The sequence below is a fragment of the Podarcis cretensis genome (genome assembly GCF_951804945.1).
Source record: "Podarcis cretensis genome assembly, chromosome: 10".
Lineage (NCBI taxonomy): Eukaryota > Metazoa > Chordata > Lepidosauria > Squamata > Lacertidae > Podarcis > Podarcis cretensis.
This window is the reverse complement of record NC_137179.1, coordinates 2,483,242-2,511,196: the sequence shown is the minus strand read 5'-3', so window position 1 is coordinate 2,511,196 and position 27,955 is coordinate 2,483,242. Positions and strand designations below refer to the sequence as shown.

The 27,955-nt window shown below is 50.8% G+C and overlaps 1 protein-coding gene across 11 annotated transcripts in view; it reads left to right on the top strand.

Moving 5' to 3' along the window:
* SHANK3 (SH3 and multiple ankyrin repeat domains 3) overlaps positions 1 to 27,955 on the top strand; it is a 494,453-nt gene that overhangs the window by 307,661 nt on the left and 158,837 nt on the right. For all 11 annotated transcript variants that reach the window (XR_013842778.1, XR_013842779.1, XM_079992132.1 and 8 more), the window contains one exon: positions 1,468 to 1,673. Coding sequence is in view for 9 of the 11 variants with exons in the window: in XM_079992132.1 (XP_079848258.1) it covers positions 1,468 to 1,673 (206 nt within the window). In the remaining 2 variants the exon portion in view is untranslated. The remainder of the gene's footprint in view (positions 1 to 1,467; positions 1,674 to 27,955) is intronic.

Below are 27,955 nucleotides of genomic sequence, written 5' to 3'. Positions count from 1 at the left end.
AAATTATCAGGAATAACTGGGGGGGGGGGTGCGTGGAGGAGAGAACCAAGGAGGGAGCTTCTATAGGGCGGAATCCGCCTCCCCGCCCCCTAGCCGCGGCTTCTATCTTGCGGAGATGGGCGCTCATCCGCCTCCAGCACCAGCAGGAATCCAACAGGTGCCAGCTCCCGTTGCCAGGAGAGAAAGCTCCACCTGTTGAAAGCCTGCCTGCTGCGTTCCTTTTTAAGACGGCAGCCTTTCCCTCCTTTCTTTCTTTCCCCGCTAAAAACCCTTGCAGCCCTGGTCGTGCCGGGAAGGGGAGGGGGCGGCTTCGAGGTGGAGAAGGAGGGTCTTCGGTGGGCAAAGCAGGCCGGCTGCGTCCAGCCGCGGACACTCGAGAGCAGCTCCAGAGAGGCTGGGAAGGGCAAGCCAGGCAGGCAAGGAAGGGAGCAGGAGTGCCAGCTTGGGCCCGTCACCGTGGGTACCCGGGGCCGTGGGTGCCACGCAGCGTGCATGGCCCTGGCTCCAAAATTTGTGGGTGCCCGGCCGCTCCATGCTGAATTTTGTGGGCTTTGGCACCCATGGTAGGGAGGGTCTGCACGATGCCAACGCGTCTCCCGGGGTTGCCAGCTTCGTTCAGCCGGGCGGCGAAGTCCTGGCTGCCCATAAAACCACGGAGGGAGGGGACATGTGTGTGTGTTCAAAGCCCCATTGCCTTGGGAGCGCGGGCAGAAGGCAGCGCCAACGCTGGCGCATCTCTGCCTTGCCGGGGGTTGGACTAGATGACCCGGCGGGGTCCGTCGCCACGCTACGCTCCTCCGATCCCCGTCGGCAGCCCGGGTGGCTCCCCGCCTCCCGCCGGAGGAAGAGGAGGAGCCGCTCGGCGGCGGCGGCGGCGGCACCTGCAGCATCCCGGCATCAGCAGCATCAGCACCGCCAGGCTCCGCCAGAGCCGGGCGGGGTTTCTGGGTGGCCGAGCCGCCCCGTCGTCGCCATGTGGCGGCGGGAGGCGCAGCGGCGGGCGCGGCGCGGAGGCGCAGCGGAGGCGCCGGGCGCCGGGCGCCGTCGGCGGGCGAGCTGAGCCGGGCGGCGCGAAGCAGGGGCCGGCACGGGGCGCGGGGCCGGCCGAGCCATGGCGCTGCCCTGGGCGGAGGCGGCGGAGCGCGGAGGCGGAGGCAGCGCCCGGCCGCAGCCTCGCTGGCCCGGCGGCGCCCCGGGCGGACGACGAGCGGCGGGCCCCGTCTCGGGGCGGCGGCCCCGGCGGAGGCTGGTGGCGCCGCTGCCCGGGATGCGCTGAGCCCCGACCAGCCCCCTCCCCTCGCTCGCCGAGCCCTCCCTCTGCGCTCCTCCTGCCTTCTTCCCGGGCGGGCCCCGATCCAAGGAGGGCTCCCTCGGGGCGGCCATGGCGCTCCCGCAGCAGCAGCAGCAGCAGCAGACGCCGCCGCCACCGCCGGGCAACACCACCATAACGTATATTTTCGTTTACAGCCCCAGCGGGAGCGGCAGCGGGCCGGGGGGCGCGCCGGGGGCCGGTCCGGGCGTGGAGCCCACCCCGCACGCCGCGCCGGCCCCGCTGCGAGGGCCCAAGAGGAAGCTGTACAGCGCCGTGCCCGGCCGCAAGTTCATCGCCGTCAAGAGCTACACGCCGCAGGGCGAGGGCGAGATCCAGCTCAACCGAGGAGAAGCCGTCAAGGGTGAGTGCCAGAGCGGGGTGGGGGGTTGGGGGCACGTGGGAGGGAGAGGGGGCAGTTGGACACACCTCCTTCATGGCGGGCGGGGGGGGGGCGACGGAGGGAGGAGGAGGAGCTGGGAAGATGCGCCGGGCCACCCACGCATCTGGTACCCAATTTGCTGGAGTATCCTTAGATTGACTTGGCACTGGCAGATAACTTTTGGTAAAGTGGGGTGGGTGGGTATGGCAAGCCTAGGCTGGGCAGCGTCAGCCAGAGGAGATGTTGCCAAGAATGTGCTTTGGGAAGTAGGAGGAATGGGTTCAGGGGAGTGGGCAGGGGATTCTTCTGGGTGGGGGGAAGGGTTCTGTCTGGGTGATTGGGGAGCATTTGTGTTTAGCGTGGACTCTGGGTCAGAGGGTCTTCCTGGACCCAACAGCAGCCAGGCAGATGTCTCTGAAAGATGCATAGGTGGTGGCACTCCAAGTCCGTTCTCTCTCTCTCTCTCTCTCTCTCTCTCTCTCTCTCTCTCTCTCTCCCCCCCCCCCCAAATATACTGTGGATCTGAAATCTGGGAATTTCCCACCTGCCAGGTTGTAGAGGTGGTTATTGTGGGCCATGTTGGCCTTCCTGTGAGATGGCAAAAGAGGTCTTGTTTTCCTTCTGGGTGAAGGATGGTCAGATCTTGCAATTGAGATTTGCTTGGTGCTTGACTTTCTCCCTGCGGGATGGGGAGGGGGGGGGAGAGAGAGAGATTTATTGCAAATAGGAGAATTACCCTTACGTCTGCGTACTCATTAAAAATGTGCCACTGTGAATCGCTGGCAAATGGATTGTGTCTGTGGCCGGATTGATGAAGCACCAGGGTTCATTTTAGGACACGGATGACCCGACTGCACCTGCCAGCGATTTCTGTTGTCGCTTTTAGCAGATATGGAGCAGCAGTCCTTCCATTTGTGGGTGCAAGTAACCGGGGGTCTGAGCACAACTTCTGTGCTCGTGCAACGCAACAGATGGGTGAAGAGCTGGCAACTCGTCTGGGCTTATGCAGCAGGCGGGTGTCAGAAGAACTGTCGCATCTGGGTTTCGTGTGAGATGCCTGGTTCACCTCCCCCCCCCCCCCCAGTCCCTGGGGAAGTGTCCTTGCGAGGGTCTCGGGTTGCAGCTCACTGTTCTGTTGCGAGTTCCTGGTGCAAAGACAAGAATGCACTTCGTAAGCTACCATTTTTCGTGGAGGTGTAGTATCGCCTGCTGGTTGAAATTGTGACATGTGAAGCAGCTCTTCTGGCTGGAAGAGGCACACCAAGTGGTTTCTTAGAACTTGGAGCCAGAACGCTCTATGCCTGGAGTGTTCCTGACAGATGGCTATTCCTTGCAAACGTCCAAGGAAACGGGAATCTGCAGCTTCCCTCACTGGGTATCCACTCCTGCTGCTGAACCGCACTAGTTTCCAAGCTGTTTTAACCCTCAGGACCGTAACCTAATTCAGCCTTGGGGCTAACTAAGCCTGCTTAAGAAGACCTTTGCAAAACTACACACCCTTGAAACATTTTTTTAAAAAAGGACTGGTTGATCTCCACGGTGTGCCTGTGCCTTTACTCAGATACACCTCCGATCTACCGTCTTGTCTTCTGAATGCTGCCCTTCTGGGTTATCCTCTGCCAGGTGGTAAAGAGTCAGTCTGTCAGTGCATTACTCCAAAGCTTTGGGGGCTGGCCAGTCCAACCTTCTGAACTGGAGACTCAGTGCCAAGCTGGGCATGATGCTCGTCGTACCATTTGCCTTTGCTTGGCTGTTTTAAAGAGTGGATAGTAGGTGAAGAAGAGAGCTGGATCGGGCCCATAGCATGACACAAGGGAGCATTGATCCTTTGCTTCTGCTGTGGTCAGAATCGGAGCCAGATCCCCACCCACCTTCCCCAAACACCTGCTGGGGAAACTGCATTGCCACCAATCAGAGCCTTCCTCCCATTGCCTGCAGCAGGTACTTCGGCCGTGCATTGGCAAGCAGCAAATGTCAGGCCTGGCTTGGTCCCCACTTTGCCCTCCAGGCCCGCTGCTTGCGGTGGCTGTTGTTACCAGGGCACTGATGAGCATCTTGAGCTGCAGAGCAAAGTGGGGATAGCGAGCTGTGATGTAGCTCATGGCTTAACCTCCTTAGGAAACTCAGAAGAGTTCTCCTGGGTGGGCCCAGAGGCCAGTTCTTCACGGTGGCCAAACAGGCGCTTCTGTAAAGAAAGCAAGCAGGGCCTGAGCACTGCAGAACTTTCCACATTGCTGAGCTCCAAGAACTGGTATTCAGAGACGTCCTACCTCAGGCAGTGGAGGGCAGGACACAGCCGTTGTGGAGGGACCTTCCCTGAGGAATGAAGGTGCAAGAGAGCAGAACATTTGCAGAATCGGGGAGAAGGACTTGGCTGGCACAGTAAAAAATAAACCCGGCTGGGGAAGAGTTGGGATGGTGAGCAAGTCTAAAGACCTTTCTGGCTGATGGCTTCAAAGTCATTCTAGCTGGGTCAAGGCTTACATGGAATCCGGTCAGTGGCACAGAGGAGAGGGTACAGGCGCAGCTTTTTTATATATGTTTGTGGCCTATGTGTCACATGAATGAAGACACAACAAAGCTGGCGTTTTAACGGTACTAAGGAGTTGCTGAGAAATTCCTCAGGACCCATGGTCTGACTGTACAAGGCAGCATCTTGTATTCACTTATGGTTGGGCTACTCCTGGCACCTGTAAAATCCAGCAAATTTTTCTCCTTGACATTTTGCATATCTTCTGATTTTGAAGCGTTTGCTTATTTGGAGGCACCTATAGAAAACGGGATGGGGGGGTGTTGTTGCTATGATTTATCTAGAAAATATCAATTTATTCTACAATCTGCCTTTCAGCCAAAATATTCTCAAAGCAGAGCAATGATAAAACGCCTCTCTAATAAAACAGTCAGCTAATCACAATGAGAAACAGCCAAAAACAAAACAAAAAAACCCAGCAGGAGAAATTAAAATAGCACCACAGAGAACTAAACCTACTCAGGTTAGAAGCCTGCCTGCAAATTAAAAAGACTTAATTAAACACACCTAAATCGACTAAGCTTTTGAGTGTGAACCTAGGGAAGGGTTAATGTTTACCATGTGATCACCACCCTGATTTCTTCCCTGGATTTGCATCTCCAAATAATTGATACTGTTTCCAGAGTTGCATGGATATGTTATTCTGCAGAATTCTGAGACTTGATTCTGACCATTCTGCGTCTGCAGAATTTGTATTTCACTGCCCCACTTGCTGTAAGATTGGGGGACATATGGCTGAAAGGTCCTGCTTTTTGCCAGGAGATTGTCCCAGGTGACTTCTGGTTCCCTTTGCATGAAGACAGGAATTGAGAGGAGCAACGTGCAGCCCAGCAAATGAGCAGGGGGCAAATGAGCTAAGCCAAGACCAGCGCTATCATGCAGACAAACCTTTGGAGATGATGAAATGGGTTCAGGGCCTGGTTAGTGCTGTAGCGCAGAGGTGGGGCCTATCTGTGGTCCTCCAGATGTGGCTGTACTCCAGCTCCCATCAAGGATGGTCCATGGGCAGGGATGACGGGAGCCCCCTCCCCAGGTCCCCCAGCCCTACCCTACAGCAAAATCCATGTTCTGGAAGGAGGACGGTGTTTGTGTGATGGCTTTGTGAATTCCGCATGCGAATCAGGCTTTGCTGGAGCTGTTGCCAGGAAGGACTTGCGTCTCACTGCCATGGTTACGGGGAAAGCTCTCTTCAGAGCATCGTCTGATGCGGGTGGCCTGTCAAAGGGTGTAAGAGGAACGGAGAGGATTGCACAAGATGGGTTTTTTTGTACCACTTGCTTTGAACGATCCAGGTGCATGCCAAAAACAAAACTCCAAAGAAGACCGTCCTTACTAATTTGAAATTGCAGCCCCACCTAGAAACCTAAATCTGTTGGTCCCACTGCTGATATGACCACAAATTCCTTTCCACCTCTTTGAAGCTGTCTGGTATATGTCAAGGTGGTGTTTATGTTGTGTTTGTTGCCCCTGGAAAGGTTAACTCCTGCTCTTCACCAGCATTCCACGAAAATTTCTTAGAAGGATGCCTGCACATTTTGCTTTATAACTTTATTTCTAAGAGGGCTAGATACTTTCAAAAAAATTATTTTATTTTGACAAACTAATGATCATAAATAAATAAGAATAAAAATATGCACCCCACCACCGAGACCATTCCATTGTAAGTATCCAACCTCCCAAAATTTCAACACCTCTTGCGATGGTTTGACCCCTTTCCGTTTTAACAGTACAAATTCTACAAACACCTTCCAGATCTCCCCAAAATCATTTCTCCTACACATTCCCCGTCTTACCTTAACTTGATGCTTTTCTTACAAAAATGAAAGTTCTGAGCCTGGGGTCCCCAGTGAAGGTCTTCATGGCCACCGGGTTGGCAACCCCAGTTTTAAGAGGAGACGCTGCCAGAGACTAAACCTGCAACCTTCTTCTGAACTATGCTCCCAATCTTCCTGCTCTTTGACCTTCCCACAAGCTCCTTCCCCAGTTGCCCTGAGCTCTTGGCATTTTCCTTCCCTTTCAGCCCCTGCTGCCCTACGACTGGGCCCTTGCCTGTTCTGTTGCCCTTCCTCATCTCTCCTGGCTGCTCTGCCCCTGAGTCATAGAATCATAGAATCATAGAATCATAGAGTTGGAAGAGACCACAAGGGCCATCGAGTCCAACCCCCTGCCAAGCAGGAAACTGTTGGGATTCAGAACTTATAGGGTTAAGATGTTCTGTGACGCCTCACATTCTGACGTGTGGAAAGAGGGAGGAGTTCTAGTTGTTGTTCTCTCTGTGTCTCTGAGAGAGACGAGCTGGACGCCATGAATGCTAGCAGTCCAGGAGATTTTGGGAAATGCTGAGCTGTAAATATTTGCTACAATAAAGAACTGTTGAATTTGGACATACACAGTGCTTGGTGTATTTGGATCTGAAGCAGACTGCGACAGTTTTGATCCGCTGTGTTTTTACTCTGCAAGGCGAAACTGGAGGCAAAGAGAGGGTCTGCGCAGCTTGCTGGGGAGCGTGCCGGACCACTGGGGCTAATTGGGGCCATAAAGCAATTAGATGGCCAGTGCAATTAAGATCTTATCAGATCTTTCACAGGTTATGGAGGACCTAATTACCGCTAATAAAACTGTTGCTAAGAGTCTGCCGGTGAGCTTTGAAGTCTTGAAGTCAGCTTGGCAATAGCTGGAGGACGCTAGACGGAGCGGAGGTCTGCGTTCTGTGTTCTGCCTGCTGCAGAGAGGCAAGAGTTGCTGAGGCAGAGAGCTGGAAAAGCAGCTGTGAAGAATCGGGTGCCGGAGAGCTGGCTGGTGAAACGTGAGTACAGCAGCTGGGGCCCCGGGAAAGAGGAGAGAATGGCGGACAGCCAGGTTCTTGAGGACGTTCCGCTTGAAAAGCTCATTTTAAGAAGTTGGGCAACCTGGTCCAGAAGAGTAAGGGGTTGGTTTCTGGTTACTGGGCTTTGGAATGCAAGCCAGAGAGAACCACGTCCCCTGAATTCAGGTCCTGAAGGGACAGACGTTACAGGCTTTGAGGCTGCGTTGCCTGAAGAAAGCCAGCAGAGAATGCAAAGAGAGCTTGCTATGCTGAAAGCATGCGTACATGCATCACTTTTGCCCAGTTTGGAGGGCGTAAAGTCAGCAAGGGCTGCCTGGGAGGTGCTGAGAAGTTTGTGTGAAACTTCAGCAGGATGCCAGGGCCCTGGAGGAGTCATGCAGAGCCTGGAACTGGCTGTAGCCCCAGTCCCTGAGGTGCAAGTCGGGGGGGCTGAGAGTTCCAAAGGCAAGTTTCAAAAGTTTTCCACTGTGAGTGCTGAAGTGGAACGCAGTTTCAGCGAGGGCAGGGCTGGCACAGAGGGCTCTTCCGGAAGAAGGGGGGCCAGGCCAGCTGAAAGGAGCCCTGGGCAGTATTTTTCCACTGGGGATTGTCGTATTCAGCCAAAGTCTGGAAGGCTGAGGAGAGCTAGACGCTTCAAGGTCGGCCACCTGGACAAAGTGAAGATAAGGCCTAAAGAGTCGCGTGGGAACGCAGAGGCCAGGCCGGTCTCCAAGGCAACGGAGGAGGCTACTTCTACGGAAGCTGCCGAGGTCCTGAGCAAGGGGGAGTTGGTTGCCAAGACAACCAGACAGAACTGCTGTAGAAGCCCAGAGAGAGGGGGCAGCGATACGTTTGTTGCCAGTATGGCTTTGTTTGAAGACAGCTCTGAGAGACACACTAATTTTCGTTTTGTAATCGACTCAGCAGCTAACTGCAACCTGATCCCAGAGACCCCTGCAGTCGAGATGTGGAATTGCAAGGCAATTCCGGCTGGGAAAACTGTTCAGTTTGCAAGTGGGGAAAAGAAAAATGTGACTAACTTTGCAAATGTATTGTTTTCTGTTTTGCAGGAGCAGATGGAAGTTTGCATTGTGCCGGGAGTGCAACACTGTATTTTATCTGTGCCTTATTTGTTGAAAAAGGGGTTTAAGGTTTGCTTTGAACACGATGTTTGTACAATCTCCAAAGGAGGGAAGCAACTGGTCAGAGTTGCAAAGGGGCAGAATGATCTCTTCATTCTTAAAACATCCCTGGAGGGTGAGGGGAAGGTTGAGAAAGCACAAGCCCTGCGTGCTACAGTTCCCACTCATGTTTCATGTTCGTGTGTGTGGCATAAGAAGACAGCGCATGCCTGTCTTGAAGAACTACAGGTGCTACCTGAGGTTTCCAAAGGCTGTAAAATTGCGGAATGTGCAAGAGTCCTAGATTGTCAGGCTTGCAGACAGGCAAAGGTAAGAGGGTGCAGTTACCCCAGGGTGGAGAGGGTAACCACAAAACCTTTTGATCTTGTGCACATAGATCTGTTGGGTCCCATGAAGGAACCAAGTTTGGGAGGGGCCAGGTTTCTGCTGACACTGCAGGATGATTTTTCGCAGAACACCTGGACACATGGTCTCAAATCCAAGGAAGATGCAGCACAGCTGATTAGACGTTGGATTGAGGAGGTGGAACTAATGTTCTCCACGAAGGTCAGGGAAATTGCTAGTGACAGAGGTTCACAGTTTACTGGGTCTGCTTTGCAGAAGTTCTTTCACAAGAAAGGGATAAGTCACACAGTGACTTCTCCTCAACAGAGGGGGGTGGCAGAGCTCAGAAGTGAGGCTCTGGTTAAGGCTGCACAGGTGATGCTGTCAGATTCTGGGTTATCTTCAAAGTTTTGGATGGAGGCAGTTAAATATGTGAGCTTCACCTGGAATCGGTCCTACAATTCAGTGGTAGGAGATACACCGTTTTTCATGCTTCACGGGAGGAAGCCACAGGTTCACTTCCTCCGTGAGTTCGGATCAACGGCCTCGCTGCTGGTGCCTGAAGCTTTGCGAGGGCCAGGTGAACCCAAGTTCCAGAAAATGATCTTCTGTGGGTATGAGCCAACGGCTCGTGCATGGAGGTTTGCATATCCGTCAGGTGATCAGAGTAAGCTGCTGATCAGTAAACACGCTGAGTTCTGTAAGCAGGAGGAAAAGTCAAAGACCCCTGCCAGACGCGATATTCTTTCAGAATGTCTTTCTGACTCAGAGCAGGAAGGTTCTGATGAGGAGGAAGGAGAGCCAGGGGCTGAGTCTGCTGATGACGATCAGCTCACTGACCAAAGTCAGGAGCAGGATGGGGCATCTCCGCAAGTTGTAAAAAGAGAGCCCAAGAGTGAGCCTAGTTCTCCTGTGAGGGTAGTTCCAAAGGTTCGAAGACGCGTTAAGTCAGAGGGGGAATCCCAGGATGCAAAGGACACACCTGCTGACCACAGTGAGTCAGAGGCAGTGCCTGAGTTTGTGCCCAGGAGGTCCAGTCGCACAACGAAGGGAATTCCACCTGAGAGGTATCAGGCAACAGGTGCGTGGGTAAGTTTCGCACAGTGCGAATCTGAGAGTTGTGAGGATGTTCCACAGATGCCTGACAGGGACGCCAGGAGAGGGCGCAAGGCATTGGGGAAGGGATTGATCTCACAGAGGTCTGCAAAGGTACATCCACAGGTCTTGTCAGAATGCTCAGCGAGAGGGGGTGTTGGGATTCAGAACTTATAGGGTTAAGATGTTCTGTGACGCCTCACATTCTGACGTGTGGAAAGAGGGAGGAGTTCTAGTTGTTGTTCTCTCTGTGTCTCTGAGAGAGACGAGCTGGACGCCATGAATGCTAGCAGTCCAGGAGATTTTGGGAAATGCTGAGCTGTAAATATTTGCTACAATAAAGAACTGTTGAATTTGGACATACACAGTGCTTGGTGTATTTGGATCTGAAGCAGACTGCGACAGTTTTGATCCGCTGTGTTTTTACTCTGCAAGGCGAAACTGGAGGCAAAGAGAGGGTCTGCGCAGCTTGCTGGGGAGCGTGCCGGACCACTGGGGCTAATTGGGGCCATAAAGCAATTAGATGGCCAGTGCAATTAAGATCTTATCAGATCTTTCACAGAAACACCATCAGAGCACTCCTGACATATGGTTGTCAAGCCTCTGCTTAAAGACCTCCAAAGAAGGAGACTCCACCACACTCCTTGGCAGCAAATTCCACTGTCAAACAGCTCTTACTGTCAGGAAGTTCTTCCTAATGTTTAGGTGGAATCTTTTTTCTTGTAGTTTGGAACCATTGCTCCGTGTCCACTTCTCTGGAGCAGCAGAAAACAACCTTTCTCCCTCCTCTATGTGACATCCTTTTATATATTTGAACATGGCTATCATATCACCCCTTAACCTCCTCTTCTCCAGGCTAAACATGCCCAGCTCCCTTAGCCGTTCCTCATAAGGCATCGTTTCCAGGCCTTTGACCATTTTGGTTGCCCTCCTCTGGACACGTTCCAGTTTGTCAGTGTCCTTCTTGAACTGTGGTGCCCAGAATTGGACACAGTACTCCAGGTGAGGTCTGACCAGAGCAGAATACAGTGGCACTATTACTTCCCTTGATCTAGATGCTTCCCTTGATCTAGAGTCCTCCCGGTCTCCTTCCTCCAGAGTTTATGCCTTCTGCTATGCCACTCTGGTTCCTGATGGGCCTCTTCTGCATGCTCCTTTTGAGGGTTTTTCTGCAGCCAAAGTGCTACCGTCCCTCCCAGTGGCCTTCTACGTTGCTTTCTGCCATGGCGGATAGGGGCCTGCACAGCCAAAGCCCCATTGCCGCCCCCTTCCCTGCCTATGGGCGGCCCTCATTGGGCGTTCCTCATAACCTTTGCTAGAGGCCCATTCCTGCTTCTAAAGCCTGCTTGAGCCCATCGAAAATAAGAGGCTGCCTGCATCGCTCTGTCTTTGTCGCCCCTCCTCCCCTCCTTGGCTTCAGAGGCCACATATGGCTGAATTGGCACCAGGCTTTCCCAACTCTTGCAGCCAGCCAGCGAAGCTGCACGGACCAGCTGTGTCTCTTGAAAGCCCCATGTCCTGCTCTTGCTGCTAAACCGGGAAAGCAGGAACTGCCTTTTGCTCAGGCTGCTACTGTGCAATCGTCGTTGTGCTTCCTTAATCTCAGGGATGTGTGTTTGTGCCCCACACTGTGCAAAAGATCCCTTCCAACTCCACAATCCTATGATTCCTTTATTCTAATATGCACCCAGCACATATCCAATGCAAACCCACAAATATAATAATAAAAGACCCACAAATATAATAATAATTTGTTATTTCTACCCCACCCATCTGGCTGGGCCTCCCCAGCCACTCTGGGCAGCTTCCAACAAAATATTAAAAATACATTAAAACATTAAACGTCCCTAAACAGGGCTGCCTTCAGATGTCTTCTAAATGTTAGGTAGTTGTTTTTCTCTTTGACATCTGATGGGAGGGCATTCCATAGGGTGGGCGCCACCACCGAGAAGGCCCTCTGCCTATGAAATGTTACCTGTAAAGGTAAAGGTAAAGGTACCCCTGCCCGTACGGGCCAGTCTTGACAGACTCTGGGGTTGTGCGCCCATCTCACTTAAGAGGCCAGGGGCCAGCGCTGTCCGGAGACACTTCCGGGTCACGTGGCCAGCGTGACATCGCTGCTCTGGCCAGAGCCAGAGCCAGAGCCGCACACGGAAACGCCGTTTACCTTCCCGCTGGTAAGCGGTCCCTATTTATCTACTTGCACCTGGAGGTGCTTTCGAACTGCTAGGTTGGCAGGCGCTGGGACCGAGCAGCGGGAGCGCACCCCGCCGCAGGGATTCGAACCGCTGACCTTTCGATCGGCAAGCCCTAGGTGCTGAGGCTTTAACCCACAGCGCCACCTGCGTCCCATGAATGTTACCTGTACTATACTCCAAAAAAGGACAACAGGCAATAAGCTAGCAGAGGGACCAGTTTCACATGCCTTTTCTGGCCTTGTGAAGCACTGCTGTTTCTGTCGAAAAGCCCAGTCTGTGTCTTGAAAAGAAGAGCTTCTCAACAAAAAGAAAATTGCTCAGCTGAAAGACTTCTTGCAACAAAAAGAAAATTGCTCAGCTGAAAGACTTCTTATCAGCTGCAGATACATAAAGGGAATAAGAAGGATATTGGCAAGCTAGAAGGTGTACAGAGGAGGGCGACCAAGGTGAGCAAGGGTTTGGAAACCAAGCCTGATAAGGAGCACTGGAAGGAGCTGGGTATGTTTAGCCTGGAAAAGAGGAGGCTGTGAGGAGACAGGAGAGCCATCTTCAAATATCTCAAAGGCTGGCACATGGAAGACGGAGCTAGCTTCTTTCTGCTGGTCTAGGGGAAGCCCTGAACCAACGGACTCAAGTTTTAAGAAAGGAGATGGCAATTAAACATCAGGAAGAACTTTCTGATGGAAAGAGCTATTTGACAGTGAATTGGACTCTCTCAGGAAGTGGTGGGCTCTCCTTCTTTGGAGGTTGTTAAGCAGAGATTGGATGGCCACCTATATTCCTGCACTGAAGGGGGTTAGACTAGATGACCCTTGGGGTCCCATCCCATTCTATGATTCTTTGAATTGTTTGGAGACATTCCCCCAAAGAAGATGGTTAAGAAAAAGTTGCTCACGGACTCTGAACTAAACAGGACATACAGTGGTACCTCGGTTTACGAACATAATTCATTCCGGAAGTCCTTTTTTAAACTGTTCTTAAACCAAGGCGTGCTTTCCCTAATGAGGCTTCCCGCCGCCAGTGCCCTTCCACCTTCTTCCTGCAACTCCTGCAGCCAAGCTGGCGCCAGACGTCTTGCTCTGCTTTCCTTTGGGCCACATCCGTGAGGTCGAGAAGAGGGTCTTATCATCTGAACAGCCCAACACCTCCTGACACATTGCCCAGCCTTGTGACATGGATGTCAGTTGCAGCTAGGATTTCAATAGCCCAGCAATGGAAAACCTTGAAAAATCTAAATTTGCCTCTGTGGTTTAAGAACTTACAGAAATTGGCTAGTGGGGTGGGGGGAGAGAATCACACATGGGGGGATGGGATCCAGAACACTTTTATGTCACCTGGTAGGATTTTACTACTTATGCTTCAGACTTAAATGCTCAGCATTCACCAAGAACACCAGCTTGGGAAATATGGATGTCTTGTGTCACCATTTCTTTCTCTTATCTCACTTGCTTTGTATGTGCTATGACATCATAACCTGCTTTGTATGTGCTATGACATCATAACCTGCTTTGTATGTGTTATGACATCATAACCTGCTGCCACACTTTTTTTTTAAGACCTCAGAAAATAAGTTTCAGGAAAGATGGTGCCCACTCAGAATCGAAGGTGGTGCAGTTGACGTCCCGTCCCCCCGCCCCCCGCTGCAGGGGTTAAGTTGCCAGATGAATGCAAAGAGGAACTTGTTAACAAATTAGAACAAGATTGTTAAAAGAGCAGTTCGGCAGTAGAGCTGGCTTCTCAGGAGGGCTGTGGGATCCTCTTCGCTGAATGTTTGATTTGTGGGTGCCTTGCCCCAGCAGTGGGACACACGCGACTTTGGTGCCACCAGGAGAACGTCAGGTTCAAAAGAGCCTTTCTCAACCTGGCGTCCTCTAGCTTTCTGGACCATGACTGCCACCAGCCACAGTGTCCCATAGCTGTGGTTTCCTGGGGCCGATGAGAGTTGTAGTTCAGTCACCTGGAGGGCATCAGGTTAGGAAAGCCTGGTACAAGGGGCTGCCAATTCTGAACAGAATGAGAGAAGCTGAGGTGCCCGTGCTTCTAGTGCCTTCGCACCTGAACTATAGCCCCTTACTCTGCATGAGGCTTTCCTTGGAGATCGTCTGCTAGTGCAGAATGCAGTTTCTGGGGTGCTATGGGGACCCTGTGTCAACAGTCCCAAAAGCTCTTCACTAGCATCCATTGAGCTGTAGTTCCATCATCTGGAGGGCATTCAGGGTGTTTATCGTAGTGTACAAAGGCAGTAACAGCTTGGGGGGCCAAGCACCTCTCTCAAGATCAGCCTTCACTGATTGGCAGGGGAGGCCGTCTTGGCCCCTGGGTTGGTGCTGATGCATGGAGGGGCCTTCTCGGTGGCAGCCCCCCCCCCCACTTGTGGAACGCCCTGTCTCAGGAGGCACAAGAGATATGCTTCACCCTGGCATTTGATGACTGGAAGATCCCCTTCATTGCAACCTTGAAGTTACGAGCTGTAAGGATGTAGGATCTGAAATATACTCAGATCGTTCTTAAGCATTTAAAATGCACTATTCGTTTGTTTTTATTTTTTTAAAAAAACCTTTCTTATTTTGCTGCATTGTTTGCTTGCCGCCCTGGGCTCCTTTGGGAGGATCGGAATGGAACAGACGGCAGGAGCCAACGATCCTGGGGGCAGGAGCGGAATTAATGAGAGGAAGGGGGTGGCAGGAGGGGCTTCTCCTTAACAACCTAGTTAAAACCTCAAGGGGCTTGGGGGAGGGCTGGAGGGCCGCCCGTATCCGTGTGGGTGGTGCAGAGGCTGAACTTTCCCCAGGAAGGGCTGGGCAGGCCAGAGGTTGCTCTGTTTTGTGACGGTTTTTCTGTCTCTGACCATCTGCTTTGTTGCCAGCCGGACGCTCTTCCCCATCTCTCTCTCTGCTTTCTCATCCTCATCCATGCTCCTCTCTAGACGAATCATCGCCTCATCAGCTGGGTAACTATGGCTTTCCTCATCCTCCTCTCTTTTCTCCTCCTCGATCACCCCCACCCCTTTTGCCTCGTCCTGTCTCTTGTCACCCGATGGCGTCTTTGGGGGGCTGGGTGGGGGGAGTCAGCTGCTTGGGGGTCCACACTCCTTTGCCTCCCTCCCTTGATGCCTCCTTGTTCCTAGCAGACTGTAGCTAGCATGTAGAGAAAGAAGGGGGTCAAAGAGTCGCTCTCCAGCAGGGATTTGGGGTGATGCAATGCCCTGATGCCATTTGAAGAGCAGAGGAAAGTAGAAGAGGCCTCTCCTGTCCGCCCCTCTGTACCCCACATAATAGACATGGAAGGCCCTCAACACTCCTCTTTGGGGTTTTAAGGATGTGCACCTTCCTCAACAAAGGAATGCAAGTCCTAACCATAACTAACCTGAGTGTTGAGTTCTGATTTCAATCCGTTGGCCATGCAATGTGTGGTTGGCATTGACCTGCTCTGCCAGCCGGCATGAAGTCGGTCACTAGTTAAGCATTCCTGGGCAGACTCTAGTCCCCGAGAGGTATGGAGTTGGCATTGGGGCTGCCCTCCAGGTGGCATCAGGGCTGCTTCTGCTCCAAATGTGGCAGTCAGAACATGTTATGTCGATGTTGCTGTGCTGCCTCTTTCCTTGCAGTGGGTGGCATAGAGGGGAGGGGTAGTGTGGGGTCCTGGCAGCGGTGCTGAGATCTTGGGAAAGGAGGAGTTTGGAGGACGGTGGATTTGCCCCTCCTGGACCACCTGTTTTTCTCATAGCTCTTCCATACCCTGCCCTGAGTCTGCCCGTTCTCCATGCAAGAGTTTGGCCACCATTTGTGCTTGGAATGAGAGGAGGGGTGTTAGACCCCCCTAAGTGGTGCTCTCTCTGTGTATGTGTTTAGCTGGTGCTCATGGTAGTAACATAAAAGCATGCAGGTATCTGGGAGCGAGATCCTCTGGTGGCTACAGGTAAGTGTGGTTGAAAAGGTGCTTTTGGGGGGAGCTGGCAAGCGTATTGCCTGTCTGTATGCAATGTGGGTTGTTTTGCTTTGCATAACCTATGAAAAGTTGCAGAATTGTTTCGGAAATCTCATGCTGAGGACAGAGGGCGAGGGGTTTCCATACCATCGCGCTTGTGTGTGCAAACACTTTGCAGGTGTCTCCTGGGGCTTACTGCGCCATGGGGCCGGGGTCTCTCCTCCGCCCTCCACCTGGCAGTGTTGCTCACCTGAAATCGTGCTTCCTGCTGCTCATCTCATCATCTCAACCCCCACTGAAGCTGCCACCTTCTTGGAGCTGAATTGGCCTTCAGGAAGCAAGGCTTCCTCCTTCCTTGCTCCTCTCCCCTCTGACAGGGATGGACCTGGTTTATTTAGCTGGGATCTTTAACCTAGGGTGGCAGGGGCACTTAAGCTGTGGAACTCCTCGCCTGTTGACATCAGAAAGGCAACTTCTATGTACTCTTTTTTGATGCCTGCTAAAAACATTTTTGCTTAGATGAGTCCGCCCAGACATGTAGAGAATGAATGTGTGTTTTAATGTGTGTTCCTTTACAGTGGAACCTCGGCTTTCAAACGTAATCCATTCCGGAAGACCGTTCGAGTTCTGAAAACCAAAAACTCAATACGGAAGCCTCAGTACAATAGGGAAACTCAAAACAGAAGCTGCACGGCATGTTTGACATCCAAAAAGTGTTCAAAAACAAAAGCATTTACAGTTTATGGTGTTCGAGTTCTGAAACCTTTGTCAACGGAGACGTTCAAAAACTGAGGTTCCACTGTATTGTTGAATTTATGTTTTGAATGATTCAAATAGTTATTTTAAGTCTCAATTTTAACTGATAATCTTCTTGCTTTATTCTCTTGATAACCACTTCGTCTTTTTTTTAAACAATCAAGTGGTATATATATCTTATGAAACAAACAAACAAACCTGCCCTGGCCCCTCTCCTTGCCTTGATTCTGCTCATAACCTGCAATTAAACAATGCATTTATTTATTTTTTGGTGACACCCCAAGGAACACCAGCTGTTCGCCCCTGATCTAGGGAACTTCCAAGGAGAATACAGGTTCAGGGGTCTAGGATTTGCTTCTGGAAGATGCCTGACCTTTGACCTCCTGAGGCCTCTTCAGAAAGAGTGTGTGTTTGCTGAGCCATGTGAGGCAGAGCTGTGGCTTTGTGCTAGAGTGTCTGTTTTGCATGAGGGTGGTTCTGGGTTCGAGTCTCTATGACATCTCTGGGTGTGGCTGGGGAGACTCCTACCTGGAGAGATGCAGCTGCCAGTCAGTAATACTGACAATACTGATCTAGATGAACCAGTCCTCTGACTCAGCGTCAGGCAGATTCCCATATTCCTTCCAGCTCTAGCGTTGGAAGAGATTCAGAAAAGGGCACCCCAAACTCCCAAGGGGATGGAGCGATTCCCCTGGGAAGAAATGCTGCAGTGTTTGGTCAAGGGGAGGTAAGAAATCTCAATGTATAAAGGAGGGGTCAGACCCTGTGGGGGGCCGGACTATATTTTGAAGGAAAAAATGAACGAATTCCTATGCCCCACAAATAACCCAGAGATGCATTTTAAATAAAAGGACACATTCTACTTGTTATGTACTGAAGTTCTCACCCTGGGCCAGCAGGGGGATACTGTAGATAGTTTTCACTCAGGTCCACATATGCAAATAAGGGATTGAAAGTGACGTTCAGCAATTGGATAGTTACAGAAAGTGGTTACTGTTGCGTTGTAGTGAAGCTCTATATAAGCAGGCTGGCTGAACCCTTCAGTTCAGTTCTGTTCTGGCCTGTGAATAAACAAGAGGGGTCTGAAGAATCGCTGTGTCGTCTGATATGTTCACCCACAACTTAACACTACTCATGTAAAAACCCGCTGATTCCCGGACCGTCTGCAAGTCTCTGTGGCTTTGTTTAATGTTTTGTATTTTTCTCAGAAGGTTGATAAAAAATGTATAATTATTGTTCTGTGTATATTAATTGCCAACATGTTGCGTGAGTTGCACAGGTTGCATTTTTCTAGCCCTGAGGTGTGGGCTTGCACATGTGAGAGTGCAATTCAAGGCAGATTTGATCCACAACCCAGCTAGATTCCCCCAGGAATCCCTACTCCCCCCACCCAGTGGAGCCCAGGAACTTGACAACTATATGTCAGGAACTTGCAGAGGCTTGACAACCATATGTCAGGAGTGCTCTGATGGTGTTTCCTGCTTGGCAGGGGGTTGGACTCGATGGCCCTTGTGGTCTCTTCCAGCTCTATGATTCTATGATTCTATGATCTCTTGCTATTCCATCAGGACTTGGCCACCTCTGGCGAGTGGGTGGCTGTCGAAGCAGATCACAGGCAGGCGGGCAGCCAGGCTGTGCTTGAGGCTCCCTCAGTGAGTCAGGGATTCCTCCCTTGGAAACGGGCAGTGCTCCTTCCTTGCCATGGCTTCCAAATGGCTCCCTGGCTCTCTTCACCCACCTCGCCCTTAAGGGCTGCCCCTGGCTGTAGTGGCGTAATTGGAAAGCAGGGCTTGCCCACCTTGGCAGCAGGTTCCTTGAGGGCTTTGAGGGTGCCAGCAGGCGCTTGCTTGCCATCGCCTCTCGGCTGGCCTCCCTCTGACAAACTCTTCTGCCACCTGAGTGATGCAAACACTCTCGGAGCCTGCCAGTGGCAGTTCCCACCTCGGATTATCAGGCTTCCTCATCTCAGGGGGTCCCCGGCCTCCGGGCGAGAGGCACCCCCCCCCCACACACACACAGACACCATGAGACTCTCCAGCTGCCTCTTCAATTACATCCGTGGAAGAAGGCCTGCTCTCTCCGCAGGCTCTCAAGACCTCCTCCTCCTCCTTCTTTGGCGATCCCTCTTAGCCGAGTAAGATTGTCTTCCATAAACATAGTTTTATCAATGAGTCTGTAAGTAACTGTGGAGGCCAGTTCTGGATCCACACGTCCTTCCACAGTGGAGACATTGGTTTCCGGGCAGGAGTTGATCCCGGTGTGGATTTGCCAAGCATGCCTTCCTCTTAGCACATTTCTCCCTTGCGTCCTGAGTTCGAGTGTCTTCAAAGCCCATGACGCCTTTGGTAAAGGCTGTTCTCCAATTGGAGCACTCGCAGGCCAGTGTTTCCCAATTGTTGGTGTTTATGCTACATTTTTCAAAAATTGCCTTGAATTGTCTTTGAACCTCTTTTGTTGAACACCAGCATGACGCTTTCCATTTTTAAGTTCGGAATAGAGGAGTTGCTTTGGAAGACGATACAGTGGTACCTCTGGTTATATACTTAATTTGTTCCAGAGGTCTGTTTTTAACCTGAAACCGTTCTTAAGATGAGGTACCACTTTAGTTAATGGGGCCTCCCGCTGCCACCACGCCACTAGTGCACAATTTCTGTTCTCATCCTGAGGTAAAGTTCTTAACCCGAGGTACTACTTCTGGGTTAGATCTCAGGTATAGATTGAACCAGCCTTTTCCGTGTTCTCAAACAAGCTCCTCTACTTCCATGAAATCTTTTCAGAATCATTTTAAGAGGACTCCCCCCCCCCCAAAAAAAAAATTCCTCTTGATTCCAACCCCCCCCCCGGGGTGGGGGGCTGTGTTGAAGGTCTCTGAGGACAGGAAGAAGCCTTCCTTCAGATCCTTGTGACCCCAAGCCCTAAAAACCAGGCCTTTTGAGTTGTGCCCAGAAACTGACCGGTGGCTCAGAGAGTAAACCTCAGCTGCTGGGATCACAGATCCGTGGCAGTGGGGGCTGTACAAGGGAGCAGAACGGCCAATGGGCCACGTCCCATCTGAGCACAGGGCATGGGCCTCCTCAAAGCATCCTACCGCTCTTTCAAATCAGAACCAGTGAAGGCGGTGAAGGTCCTGTGTGAGTGCCTGGAGGCAGTTGGAGGATGGACGGCAGCTAACAGATTGAGGTTGAATCCTGACAAGACAGAAGTACTGTTTTGGGGGGACAGGGGATGGGCGGGTGTGGGGGACTCTCTGGTCCTGAATGGGGTGACTGTGTCCCTGAAGAACCAAATGTGCAGCCTGGGAGTCATTTTGGACTCAGAGCTGTTCATGGAGGTGCAGGTCAGTTCTGTGTCCCTCCCTGCCTGCGGACTGTCTCACCAGAGTGGTGAATGCTCTGGTTATACTTGGGAAACCTACAGCCAGGATTCGAGCACAAGAGCCGTCTCCTCTCCCATGTTTTATATCCAGAAGCACTGCTGTCTTCAGCTGTGGAAGCAGAGATCGCCATCTTGTCTAGAAGCCATCGATCTATTTCTTTTCCATGAATTTGTCCGGTCCTCTTTTAAAGCCATCGAGGTTGGGGGCTGCCCCCGCCTCCTGTGGCAGAGAGTTCCATAGATTAACCATGTACTGTGGGAAGAAGGACTTTCTTGTCTGTCCCGAATCTCCCAACATTCAACTTTGTTGCATGTCTACAAGGATCTCGTGTTGCGAGGGAGGGAGAAAACCTTTTCTGTCTCCATTTCCTCCATGCCGTGCAGAATTTTATAAGGTTCTTCCATGTCGCCTCTTCCTCGCCTTTTGTCTAAATGAAAAAGTCAGAAACGCAGCCATCTTTCATCGTAAGGTGGTCACTCCACCCCCTCGATTGTTTTGGTGGCACTTTTCTAAACCGTTTTCCAGTTCTGCAATATCCTTTTTTGAGGTGAGGCAATTGCATCTTTTCTTGCAAGCTGGTCCTGGAGCTCAGTGGCTACTCCTTCAGTCGCACCCACTTTGGGGTGTGGGGTGGGGAGTGGGGCAGGCCTGCCCTTCTCCATTCTCGCTATGAGGGCCCCCTTTCAGCAAGCCTTAAATTCTTCCTCAGAGCAATTAACCCACCCTCCTCTTTGCTGGCCCCCGTCTTCTCATGAGCACAGATAGCAATCAGAGCTTTTGCATTATTGATCTGTTTGGGGAATAATTTTGTATCTTTCCCTTCCATGAGTCTGCTGACATGCTAGAAGCAACAAGGAACAGGAATCCCTGGTGCTGCCAAGTGAGATCTTGCAAGGGGTGAAGCAGCATTTGCAAAATTTGTGCAGATTTTCTACCCGGGCACATACCGTATTTTTCGCCCCATAGGATGCACAGGCCCATAGGACGCACCAAGTTTTTTGGGGGGGAAATAAAGAAAAAAAATTATTTCCCCCCCCCAGGCGCTTGTGGGGCCGGCAGCGGGGAGAAGCACTCTTCTCCCCGCCGCCCGCTTGCAGATCAGGTCCGGGGACAGCGGGAGGACGCGCTGCGCCTTCCAGCTGTCCCCAGAGTTTGCGGGGCAGGCAGCGGGGAGAAGCGCTCTTCTCCCCACTGCCCGCCTGCAGACCAGATCCGGGGACAGCGGGAAGACGCGCTGCACCTCCCCGCTGTCCCCAGAGCTTGCGGGACTGGCGGCGGGGAGAAGCACGCGTCTCCCCGCCTTCAGCCTCCAAACCACATCGGGAGACAGCGGGATGGCGGCGTTCCGCCTCCCCGCTGTCCCCCAACCTTGTGGGGCTGGTGCTGTGGCTCTCCTGAAGCCTGGAGAGGGAGAGGGGTCAGTGCGCACCGACCCCTCTCACTTTCCAGGCTTCAGCGAAAGCCTGCATTCGCCCCATAGGACGCACACACATTTCCCCTTCATTTTGGAGGGAAAAAAGTGCGTCCTATTGTAGCACCCTGCTTGTGGTTAACGCTTAGCTGGAATGAAATATTCAACGCAGCAATAGAGAAATTAAAATAGTAATTTATTTGTCAGACAAATAAATATGAGGCACAGTGGTATATGGTTACCAAGCTCTGGCCTGGCCTCTTGCCATTCTGGCCAGCACTTATATTTCCTTAATCCAGCCCCCTTGCTCCTCCTGTGGCTGCCTCTGTCCAATCAGCCTGGTTGAAATTCCTATTGGCTGTTTGCTAGAACCAATCACAAAAGATACACCCATTTCCTTCTTGCCCTTTTATGGAAATCAAAAAGCTATATATTCTTCTATCTATAAATGACAAATAAGTAGTAATATATCTTACATGTGTCTCAACAAGGAATCTTAATTACCAGCTCACCTCTTGCCCTCCTTGCCCTATTGCCTTCCAAAACAGATAATTAATCTTGAATTTTTATCTTATGCATGTCAAGGATTGAGTTCACATCAACATTGAGAGATCTCCTTCATTTGAAGGTTTCTAAACAAAAGGCCTGACAACCATATATCAGGAGTGCTCGATGGCGTCTCCTGTCTGGCAAGGGGGGGGGGGCTGATGGCTGATGGCCCCTGTGATCTCTTCCAACTATATGAAATAAGAATCTAGCATTTCTTAAATCCTTTGCATAATTATATTTAAATTAATATATTTAATACATAAATAACCTTTTAAAAGGAAAAGAAATCTTAAAAGGATCTTAGTTTAAGAAACAAACAGCTTTAGAAAAGATTTCCCAGAAAATGTTCTGTTTCTGCCAGCTAGATGCTTTTTCACTGCTCTTGACCTTCTTAACCTTAGGAAGAAGATATGGCTCATTTTACTATTTATCCACCCTTAATTTGTAGGGTCAGTGTAACCTTGGCTGTCAGCCTGTAATTCCCTTTTTACGACTTTGAGAATTGTTTTCTGCTATAAATCAGGGGGGCCCCTTGTCTAGGAGTAAAAATATCTTGCCAAGGTTTTTAGGCATGGTCTTCTGCCTGGCATGAAACAGAACATTTTTAAACTCATTCTTAAAATACAAGCCCTGATTAAACATATAAGCTTTAATAAAAATGCAAGCTTATGATTAGATGCCTCATTATAGGGCAAAAAATACGGTAATCGATACACAAGGTGGTTGCTGAATGGTAGAAGGGTCCCTCGAAGCCGCTCTTGTCATTTAAAAGAAATAATTTCATCCACCAGGATAATCAGCTGTGTGTGTGTTCTCACTGGTGTGTGACATTACCTCTGGAACGCACTGTGCAGTAGAGAGTTGGAAGCATGGGCTTTCATGACTAGTTACTGTGGGTGCATGTGGGTGCATTCGCACATGCAATGCACAGAGTCCCATGGTGGCCTTTTGCCATGTTAGCATCACTTGTGGTGGTGTTAAAATCCGCCTCATTGTCTTACCCACCCACATGCAAAACCCTTGCTTGCTGCTTAAAGGTAAAGGGACCCCTGACCATTAGGTCCAGTCATGGCCGACTATGGGGTTGCGGCGCTCATCTCGCTTTACTGGCCAAGGGAGCCAGCGTACAGCTTCCGGGTCATGTGGCCAGCGTGACTAAGCCGCTTCTGGCGAAGCAGAGCAGCGCACGGAAACACCATTTACCTTCCCGCTGGAGCGGTACCTATTTATCTCCTTGCACTTTGACGTGCTTTCGAACTGCTAGGTTGGCAGGAGCAGGGACCGAGCAACGGGAGCTCACCCCATTGCGGGGATTCGAACTGCCGACCTTCTGATCGGCAAGTAGTAGACTCTGTGATTTAACCCACAGCGCCACCCGCGTCTTTGCTTGCTGCTTAGGTCCTTGCTTATCCTTTCCTGGTCCTGAGGGCCTTGCAAATTGAGCTCAACTTGAGCATCCGCCTCCAGCACCAGCAGGAATCCAACAGGTGCCAGCTCCCGTTGCCAGGAGAGAAAGCTCCACCTGTTGAAAGCCTGCCTGCTGCGTTCCTTTTTAAGACAGCATAGGGAACTTTGTGGGGAAGTTTGCAGCTGTAGTACAGATATAGAAGGGTCCTTGGTTCCAATTGTTGCAGGGAGAGTGCTGTGCCCTTGAGCAAGAGCCCACTGATCATAGAATCATAGAATCATAGAATCATAGAGTTGGAAGAGACCACAAGGGCCATCGAGTCCAACCCCCTGCCAAGCAGGAAACACCATCAGAGCACTCCTGACATATGGTTGTCCAGCCTCTGCTTAAAGACCTCCAAAGAAGGAGACTCCACCACACTCCTTGGCAGCAAATTCCACTGTCAAACAGCTCTTACTGTCAGGAAGTTCTTCCTAATGTTTAGGTGGAATCTTTTTTCTTGTAGTTTGGAACCATTGCTCCGTGTCCGCTTCTCTGGAGCAGCAGAAAACAACCTTTCTCCCTCCTCTAGGTGACATCATTTTATATATTTGAACATGGCTATCATATCACCCCTTAACCTCCTCTTCTCCAGGCTAAACATGCCCAGCTCCCTTAGCCGTTCTTCATAAGGCATCGTTTCCAGACGATGATGGGCGTGATTGAATGAGAAGCCCCACAATTCTTGACTTAAAATTGAAGGGACCCAGTGGTCATCTAGTCCAACCCACTGCAATACAGCTAAAGCTTGCTCCCTCTGCCATGAGAGAGCCCTTGTGATATTTGAATTCAGTCATCACATCCCTTTGTCCTCCATGAATTTGTCTCATCATCTTCCAAAGCCATCCAAGTTGGCCATTCCTGCCTCATGGGGCAGGGAGTTCCATAGTTTAGCCACGAGCTGCATGAAGAAGGACTTGCATTCGGGGGAGAATTGCCTGCCTGATTTCATCTGGGCTTCTTGGGAGGGAGGGGGGGGAATAGATTTAAGGAATCTCAGGCACAGCCATCCCTCGCTCCCTCGCTTTCGTGCCCCACTGGGGTGAGGATGGGGGCTAAATTGACTTTGCTCGAGTCTCACATAAAGAGGCCACCAAGCCAAGCAGCACCAAAGCTCATGGTCAGAGGAGATGTGCCGGGAGGAGTGCCGCCATGCCACCCCTTCCCTGGCACCCAGCGCCATCCTTGGCCGGCTTGTGTGGTTGGCGCTGCGGACCTGACCCTGCATTTAAAATTGAGCTTGTCAATTCCAAGGGACTAATGAATTGTTAAAGCTTAAAAAGTGCTCATTAGCTTTTGGGGGGAATAAATTAATTCCCTTCTAGGCTGGCTTGCCTTGATTGGCATCTCTTGTATACATAAATGTTTAATTAAAATACATAATGAGTGTGAAATGATCAGCCGCCTGAGCAGCTGGAGACCTGGGTGTGAGTGGCTCTCTCGGAGTGAATGCACACACAGGCACACAGCCGTGCGCCCAGAGTTTGGGGCTTTTTCACCTTCCTGCTGTGAGCGTGCGAGGGTACACTATAGTGAACTGGTTATGGGAAGAAGCAGAAAAGTTCCACGCCTTGGTCCCTGCGCATTTATTTATTTCAAATATTTTTACTCTGCTTTGCCCACTGAGCGCGTTCAAACTGGTTTACAAATGCAAGCAATAATTTGAAAGGAGCAGCTCCGAGCACAATAGCAAATTAATAGGCCATCAATAAAACAAACACTTTGGAAACAGCTTTCGGCAAGGAGCTTTAGCTTATGCTGTCTGCCTCCACCGACACAGGAATCTGTTATAATTGATTTATGGTTACCATTAAATTGACTATGACATTATTAAGGTGTTTCAGGGCTGTGTGTTAGATTAATACAATTATTAATTTTAAAAGCAGGGCGCTGTATTCAAGCCTCTGTTGCCATTTGTCTGTGTAGCTGAAATATTTATATCCCTCGACGTGACAGAAACGTAGACAGTGTCTTGGAAAAGGAGCATAAATAAGGCATCATTTGAAATCCACTAAAATGCAAAATTCATGCAGTGTGTTCTTGCCTGGTGGGGGAGTTTGTGGGCAGAGTCAACACTGGGGGGGGGGGGCGTTCCGACGACCTTTGCCAGTTCAGTGTGTGACAAGATTAGTGGCCTGGCAGGACTCTCTTAAGGTCTGTGGGTTGAAATTGCTGGGGGACGGATAGCTTGGGGTGGGGGCTGATGCCTTTGTGCCCTGACTTTGGGGGCTTCCTTGTGGGCACATCTGGGGGGTCACGGTGGACAGCAGAGGGTTGGCCTGGAAGCAGACACCATATGCAGCAGAACTCCACTCCCTTGGAAGACGGTGAATTCTGCTTCCTTGGAGGTTTCTAAGCAGAGGTTGGCTGGACATCTGTCCTGGATGTTTAAGCTGTGATTTCTGCATTGCAGAATAGAGTGCCACTAGGACTTCCCTTGACCTGTACATTCAAATTCTGTTGATGCAGCCTAAAATTGCTTTGGCCATTTTTTGCTGCTGCATCACACTCCAGGCTAAACATACCCAGCACCTTCAACCACTCCTCATCAGGCTTGGTTTCCAGACCCAGGATCATCTTTGTCACCCTCCTCTGCACACCTTCCAGCTTGTCAACATCCTTCTTAAACTGTGGTGCCCAGAACTGGACACAGGATTCCAAGTGGGATCTGACCAAGGCAGAATAGAGCGGGACTATGACTTCCCTTGATCCGGACACTAGACTTCTGTTGATGCAGCCTAGAATGTTGTTGTTTAGTTGTGTACGACTCTTAATGACCCCCTGGACCAGAGCATGCCAGGCACTCCTGTCTTCCACTGCCTCCCGCAGTTTGGTCAAACTCATGCTGGTAGCTTTGAGAACACTGTCCAACCATCTCATCCTCTGTTGTCCCCTTCTCCTTGTGCCCTCCATCTTTCCCAACATCAGGGTCTTTTCCAGGGAGTCTTCTCTTCTCAGGAGGTGGCCAAAGTCTTGGAGCCTCAGCTTCAGGATCTGTGCTTCCAGTGAGCACTCAGGGCTGATTTCCTTCAGAATGGATCAGTGTGATCTTCTTGCAGTCCATGGGACTCTCAAGAGTCTCCTCCAGCACCAGAATTCAAAAGCATCAATCCTTCGGCAGTCGGCCTTCTTGATGGTCCAGCTCTCACTTCCATACATCACTACTGGGAAAACCATAGCTTTAACTAGAATAGCATTGGCTTAGAATTTGTTTAGTCATTTAGTCGTGTCCGACTCTTCGTGACCCCATGGACCAGAGCACGCCAGGCACTCCTGTCTTCCACTGCCTCCCGCAGTTTGGTCAGACTCATGTTTGTAGCTTTGAGAACACTGTCCAACCATCTCATCCTCTGTCGTCCCCTTCTCCTTGTGCCCTCCATCTTTCCCAACATCAGGGTCTTTTCCAGGGAGTCTTCTCTTCTCAGGAGGTGGCCAAAGTCTTGGAGCCTCAGCTTCAGGATCTGTCCTTCCAGTGAGCACTCAGGGCTGATTTCCTTAAGAATGGATACGTTTGATCTTCTTGCAGTCCATGGGACTCTCAAGAGTCTCCTACAGCACCATAATTCAAAAGCATCAATTCTTTGGCGATCAGCCTTCTTTATGTTCCAGCTCTCACTTCCATACATCACTACTGGGAAAACCATGGCTTCAACTATACGGACCTTTGTTGACAAGGTGATGTCTCTGCTTTTTAAGACGCTGTCTAGGTTTGCCATCGCCTTTCTCCCAAGGAGCAGGTGTCTTTTAATTTCGTGACTGCTGTCACCATCTGCAGTGATGATGGAGCCCAAGAAAGTAAAATCTCTCACTGCCTCCATTTCTTCCCCTTCTATTTGCCAGGAGGTGATGGGCCCAGTGGCCATGATCTTCATTTTCTTGATGTTGAGCTTCAGACCATATTTTGCACTCTCCTCTTTCACCCTCATTAAAAGGTTCTTTAATTCCTCCTCACTTTCTGCCATCAAGGTTGTGTCATCTGCATATCTGAGGTTGTTGATATTTCTTCTGGCAATCTTAATTCCGGTTTGGGATTCATCCAGCCCAGCCTTTCGCATGATGAATTCTGCATATAAGTTAAATAAGCAGGGAGACAATATACAGCCTTGCCGTACTCCTTTCTCAATTTTGAACCAATCAGTTGTTCCATATCCAGTTCTAACTGTAGCTTTTTGTCCTAGAATTAGCATTGGCCTTCTTTGCTGCTGCATCACACTGTGGACTCATGTTCAGCTTGTGGTCCACCAAGACCCCCAGATCCTTCTCACATGTCCACCTAGTAAACCAGGGGTTCCCCATCTTATATTTGTGCATCTGGATCTTCCCGCCTCAGCGCAGAGCCTGACATTTGTACATATTGAAATTCATTCTTTCAGCTGGGGCAGTTGAGCCATCAGACAGATGTTCCATGATGTGTTTTGTCAATAAAAGGACCAGTGCAGGTTTGTGTCCTGGTGTGTGTGTGTTTGTGAATTGCATTCCTCTGTGACCATGCAGAGCTGTGCTGACATCATCGCAGGTATGCTAAGATAACGGTGGGAGGTATTTAACTTTGCAGCTTGCCCTGCCATTTCCTGCCCCCTCCAAACAAGCCATTTCCCTTTGCTCAAACCTGCCTCTGTTGAAATTAGCCAGCCCCACACACGCCTGCCAGAGGCTCAGCGTGCAGCCTGTTTATTAGATTAATTGGGCGTTTGCAAATGTGC